General features: G+C 36.6%; 2 protein-coding genes across 2 annotated transcripts; both read right to left on the bottom strand.

Annotated features, from left to right (window-relative positions):
• Positions 1-379: 379 nt before the first annotated feature.
• Positions 380-937, bottom strand: LOC149925916 (adult-specific rigid cuticular protein 15.7-like). Its single transcript, XM_090160153.1, has 2 exons — positions 926-937; positions 380-867 (listed from the first exon to the last, which is right to left on the bottom strand). Exons 1-2 carry the CDS (start codon positions 935-937, stop codon positions 484-486), a joined length of 396 nt encoding a protein of 131 aa, XP_090016279.1. The 3' UTR covers positions 380-483.
• A 2613-nt stretch (positions 938-3550) lies between these two features.
• On the bottom strand, positions 3551-4128 carry LOC149925915 (uncharacterized). The gene is made up of 3 exons (XM_090161059.1): positions 4057-4128; positions 3911-3991; positions 3551-3850 (listed from the first exon to the last, which is right to left on the bottom strand). Exons 1-3 carry the CDS (start codon positions 4066-4068, stop codon positions 3725-3727), a joined length of 219 nt encoding a protein of 72 aa, XP_090017185.1. The 5' UTR covers positions 4069-4128; the 3' UTR covers positions 3551-3724.
• Positions 4129-6000: the final 1872 nt, after the last annotated feature.

Below are 6000 nucleotides of genomic sequence, written 5' to 3'. Positions count from 1 at the left end.
ATTTTCATAATTTCATGATATTGTTATATTTGTTAAACTCTGTAAAATTCTGGCTTTGATCCGGCTAAATAAAGCCTTTTTACACTCTCTCTCTCTACGGCAAGAATATAAGTATTTAGCTCCAGCTTTTCTACTTGTTTAAAAAATATTCGTCTGCTAGTTTTCTAATATGAAAATTCCCCAGCAGGGCCCTGCTTGAATTATTGGCCCATACTTGAATAGGACGAATACTCCTCGCCATAACTTCACTTTAGGAAATTAGTTACATGTAGTGATGTATTTGAAGAAAGATGAAACTATAGTAAAATAACTTCCTTATTTGAGACAAATATTTGATTTCGCACAAGACGAGGAAAAACATTGTTCAAATATTTATTCACGGAATATTTTTACTTTCTTAAACAATGACAAGCAAATAAATAAAAATAACATATTTTTAAGAAACCAGCGTGTATATACAAATTAATGATAGCTTATTATAAACTAGTATCCTGCTTGTTGTCCGTCATGACCTCCAGATTGGACTCCGCCGTGGGATGGGACGGCGTGGGGACCTTGGTAGGAAGCGGCGGCGGAGTTGTGTTGCACTGTTCCTGGTTCGTTGGTGTGGATCTTGGCGCGGAACCCGTGTCCGTCAGCGACGTAGTGGACGGTTCTGGATCGGCCGTCGATGTCGAGGATCTGGTAGGAGCCCACGGCGTGTCCCGGTCCCCCAGACTCGTGCCGGCTGTTCTTGGCGCCTTCGTGTCCGACGATGTCGTATCCGAAAGAGTACTCTCCGTGGGGGTCTTGTTTCCTGTAAGTGTCGCTGTGACCACCTCCGATTCCGCAGTAGGCGACACTCAACAGGACGGCGAGAATGGCAACCTAAATAAACCAAATATTTATATTTTTCCCTTTGGAACAAAATCCGTTGAAAGCATACCTTGGCGATCATATTTCCAGAGATATTTGATACGAGTGTTCTGGCTTTGAAGTTCGATGAGTGAATTCTAACATTTCGGAAGTCAGCATACGCTTTTATATCGGAAAAATTTGGTTTTAATAAAAATGTAGAGTTGGTGGCGAGCGGTATGAATGCGTGACCAAAAGCCACAATTAACCGGATCAGTTTGGATGGGGTGTTGGCCGTCTCAGTGTCACTCTTTTTGGCGTTCGGCCTAAATCTAATAAGGAATCAATCGGGGTTAAAGGGGGGACATTTTGGCTACTTTGCGATTTCTTAGCGTTACAAGATTTTTCAAAAGATAAAGGTATTTCTGTGTCTTTGCAGAGGCAAATTTTACACGCTTGATCAAAAAGCCCAAGAATTAAGAAACTCAATACTGTTTTTCTGCTATATTGGGTTCCTAAATGATCCATTGGGTGTATTTGAATATTCGTGGTTGGACATACCAGTGTTGATATATTTAGAATATTTAATTTTTAATTTAATTGTTTTTGTACAATAAATAGCTATTTCCTATCTAAGAGGTTCACGAAAAATCGAAAGCGAAATCAAAGGATTTCATGGTGAAGTCTATATTTCCTGAAATCCCACATGCCTGATTTCATTCTTGGTAGTGAGAGTGACTATTTATGACATTTTTACGTCAGTTTGGTTTCTGGTATAATAGTTCTTTTTTGGAGATAAATGTTTTATGTATTAAAAAAATTGTTTGGATAATTGTTTTTTTTAAATAACCCTGTAGAAATTGATTTTAGAAAGCATTCATTTATTTCATTTTTATTGTAACTTTAAAGTCTGTAAGTGAAAAATATTCCCGTTAATGAAAAAATATGTTCCTATCCCTTTAAAGCCCCCAATTTTACGTTTGTTTTTCGCTCGGACCACTACCAGCTCGGGTCCACAGTTCAGAATATCGGGGTGTTAAAATCGTTAGCGTTGTGAAAGGCAGGAAGCCCCGATCTACTGGGTCTGAGAGGTTTCTTTTTGTTAGAGAGAGGGAGGAAACGTTTTACGCGGTAGATCGAGAGAAGGAAGCGAGAGTGTAACATTCAAAATATTTGTATCGTCTTTTTCCTTAAAATATAGTGTTATGTTTATGTGTTTTAACTAATATCGACTAAATCACTTTAGTCTATAAGCCCAGAGAAAACAGCGTTAAGAACAAAAGTTCGCAGATAAAATAACAGAGTCAATTAATGTTCAAAACATTAAAAACCCTCTAGTTATCTTGGGTGGCAGAAAAGTTACAAAACATGTTTTAGGTTTATCTTTTAAAAATATGTCAATAAACATTTATTATCAAGAAATAATTATACGTTGATTTTTTACGTCAAAAAACTTCTGGAATTGTAGTAAGCTCTGTGTTTACGATTAACAAGGCGTTATGACTCAAGTTCAAGAGGATAAAATAGCGATTACCGTAAAGCAAATTGAATTAAATAAACTTGAACTATAAGAAAAATCTAAAAATTCCCCGTTAATTTCCTGTCTTATCATCCGTGGCCGGATTAATATAAAATACTTTCAAAGGGTTTCAACACATGGATAACAAGACATCAGGGATATTTGGGCACACACAATCCCCCAACGTGTTCGCAATATCTATAACATAATTAAATGGCCAATGTCTAAATTTAGATAACCGAGCTCCTCCATCTGAAATGGCGCCAGCAAGGGCACGATATCCCTGATCGTGTGTCGTATCATATTCCTTTCCATCCCAAATGATGCGATGGACAGCTAATGCCTATTTCCTGGAGCCCAAGGGATAAAATGAAGGCCACAACAGCGAGGGCACGATATTACTAACTAACTAACTAAATATATAAATATCAACAAATCGATATTCATTTAAAAAATGTTTGTAGATTTTAAGTCAAAAATCACCAAAAAGGAATAAATTGGGTAAAAATTTTAATTTACCTTTTTACTACAAACGGTTCGAGAGTATTCACCAGAACGGCGGAGGTGGCGTCGGCTACACAATACGTGAACTAATATGAACAAATCACCATTGGGATTGTGCGCTTCAGATTTTCACGGAACTTACACCGGAACCTAAATTATCAATTATTTAATTGAACACTATCAATTTAATATTTATTTATCTCATATAGAACAGTATAATTTGTTTTCTAGAGGTAAAACCAAAAACAACGGCTTAAATTTAATAATATTTAAGTTTACGGTCTTACCAAATGTTACTCGATTTTTATATGAAAAATATACAGACCATTTCCAGATGTTATTTAATATTGAAACTAATTTGGCCATAGTGTTTAGCAAACACCCTCGTTTACATAAATAATATCAAATTATACGTAAATTATGTAGGCTGCGTAATTTAATTCATCTGTCAGCAATGGTGAAAATTTATCGAAAGAGATACAAAATATCCCCATGAAATGAAGAGGCGTTTGGAGGCTATTTGATGTTCGACAAACGTCTTTTAGAGAAAAGTTCGATAATTTCCCCCAAAAAATGCCAAAAATAAATTACTCGAGTTATAATTTAAATAATTCGCAAAAGCAGTAGATTCCAAGCATAAAGACACGACATAACAATTACAAATTAAGAAAAGCAGATTTCAAGATGAATCTAGTATCCTGCTTGTTGTCCATCATGACCTCCAGATTGGACACCACCGTAGGATGGGACGGCGTGGGGACCTTGGTAGGAAGCGGCGGCGGAGTTGTGTTGGACTGTTCCTGGTTCGTTGGTGTGGATCTTGGCGCGGAACCCATGTCCGTCAGCGACGTAGTGGACGGTTCTGGATCAGCCGTCGATGTCCTGGATCTGGTAGGAGCCCACGGCGTGTCCCGGTCCCTCAGACTCGTGGCGGCTGTTCTTGGCGCCTTCGTGTCCGACGATGTCGTAACCAAACGAGTACTGTCCGTGAGGCTAGAATAATCCATCCAGCAAATTAAACCCAACGGAACCTTAAGATTTCGATCGACGTACTTCTTGCTTTCTATAAGTGTTACTAACTCCGCCGTGGATTCCGCAGTAGGCGAGTCCCAAAAGGGCGTCGAGGATGGTCACCTACGAGTAAATACTTGTAATTCCAGTACGCAAACACGCTGAAATATCAAATTTCCCCACCATACCTTAGCGATCATTTTGCAGAATGACTTACTCCTTAAAGTACTAGACAAATATAATATACCTACACAGTGTGATCTCCCAGGGCCGGCGGATAATGTGGGTATGGTGGGTAGAAGTACCCACCCGGAATTGATGTCATCAAAGTCAGTTCTATGGGGATAGAGCCACGGCCATTGTCACAGAATAGCTAGGTGTCCACAATTTTCCAGGGACTACGTATTTTTCCTATCCCCTCCTTGATTAAGTTAATTCATTCAGTATAAAAACTGCAGAAGTAAATTTGTAAAATAGGTTATTAAATATTAGTTTTTAATTCTAATGAGACAAGCGTGAATAGTAAAATGCAGTCTTCCCAGGGCCAAAAGGGCAAATCACAACTTAAGCATAGACCTTTGACAAGTCTTTTCATTTCCTTCGCGTCCATCCCCTTTATATTTCTGAAAATACGGTAAAGACTGACTTCTATCGGGAAGTGATGCAGAAGTTAAATACAACACTATCTTTATCTCATGCTTTAAATATCGGTGCTGTTGAAAACTATACACGCGGCACTGCCCCGATTGAAATAGATTAAAGTAAATCATCAAAATCAAAATTTAAAAATACATAAAATGACAAAGCATAATTTTCATAAGTGTATTTAAACGTTAATGTTTGTCGTCATTAGTCTCTTTGTATCAAACATTTATATAAAATAGTTATTAGCTACCTCCCGTTGTGAAGTAGGAATTATAAGTGCATATGCATACACTATAAATTTTAGAAGGTAAACGATACTAAATGTATATTACATATATGATATTGAGTTGATTATTTGGTTAGTAGTGGGCTCTAATGTAAGTGATCAAAAAATAAATAACTGATTCTCCCTAAACTGCTTATTTGACACCAAAGCCATAAAGTCTCCATTTATTTTTTAAATAATAGTAATTTAAATAATCGGTGCCTAATTTTAAGGAACGAAGTCTTCTACCACAAATTGGGGTAGTAAAAGTACCCACAGTTGTCAGTACTACGTTTTATAACGTTGTCTCTACCTTTCTATATAATTGAGTTTAAATATTAGTACTCAGATCCTTCAAACATCGTTACACGTAGCCATATGAATTTTAATAGCTACATGAAATCACGCGTCAAAATATTTGGAAAAATTGTTGAATCAGTTCATCTCCGAAAATGCAAAGCGCAGTACAGTTTTTGCATTGCGCAATTAATACTATGTAATAATAAATTTGAATAATACTAAATTTTTGTAGTTTTTACCTCTATCAATTTCTCTTAATTAGTATTATATAGGCCTATCTTTTTATGTAGGATAACCCAATAAATCCGCCCCCCCCCCTTCTTTTGACTACCCACCCGAGATTAACACGATCCGCCGGCCCTGTGATCTCCCTTTTATACAAGGATTGGGGCATTTTTTAATTGCTTACGCGTAACATTCCAGAAGGGAGGTAAAATTTCAACGGTGCGGTGGTTAATATTATCATCCGTATCGCTTCCGTTAAATAATTACAAACGCCAGAAAAACCTATCGTATTCGACCTTTGAAGGTGACGGTAAAAGAAAAATCAATAATTGACAAAGAAATTAATTTTCCGGATGGATGCTTCCGAAATTCGATGCATGTGGCTTTTTCCCGTAAAGGCCTGTAATGACTACGTCGCCCAGGTAGCAAAATAACGTTTGTAAAATGGTCAATATTTGGTTTTTGGTCAAAATAACGTTTAATGGTTATTATCCCACTAATTATAAACGTTTATATTTAGTAAAATATTGACCTCTTTTAGAACTCATGTTTTCATCAAAATAGTTAGGTTGAAAAAACCACGTTATTTACATTATATTTATCACATTCAATGTGGATATTAAGGTTAAAATAACGTTATATTATTTAACTTTTTAAGGATATATCTTTTGACAAACATGAGACGTTGTTATGTTTT

This window comes from Leiobunum rupestre, chromosome 10 (genome assembly GCF_980474605.1).
Source record: "Leiobunum rupestre chromosome 10, qqLeiRupe1.1.hap1, whole genome shotgun sequence".
Classification (NCBI taxonomy): Eukaryota; Metazoa; Arthropoda; class Arachnida; order Opiliones; family Sclerosomatidae; genus Leiobunum; species Leiobunum rupestre.
The sequence above is the reverse complement of the archived record's forward strand: the minus strand, read 5'-3'. Positions and strand labels throughout refer to the sequence as shown.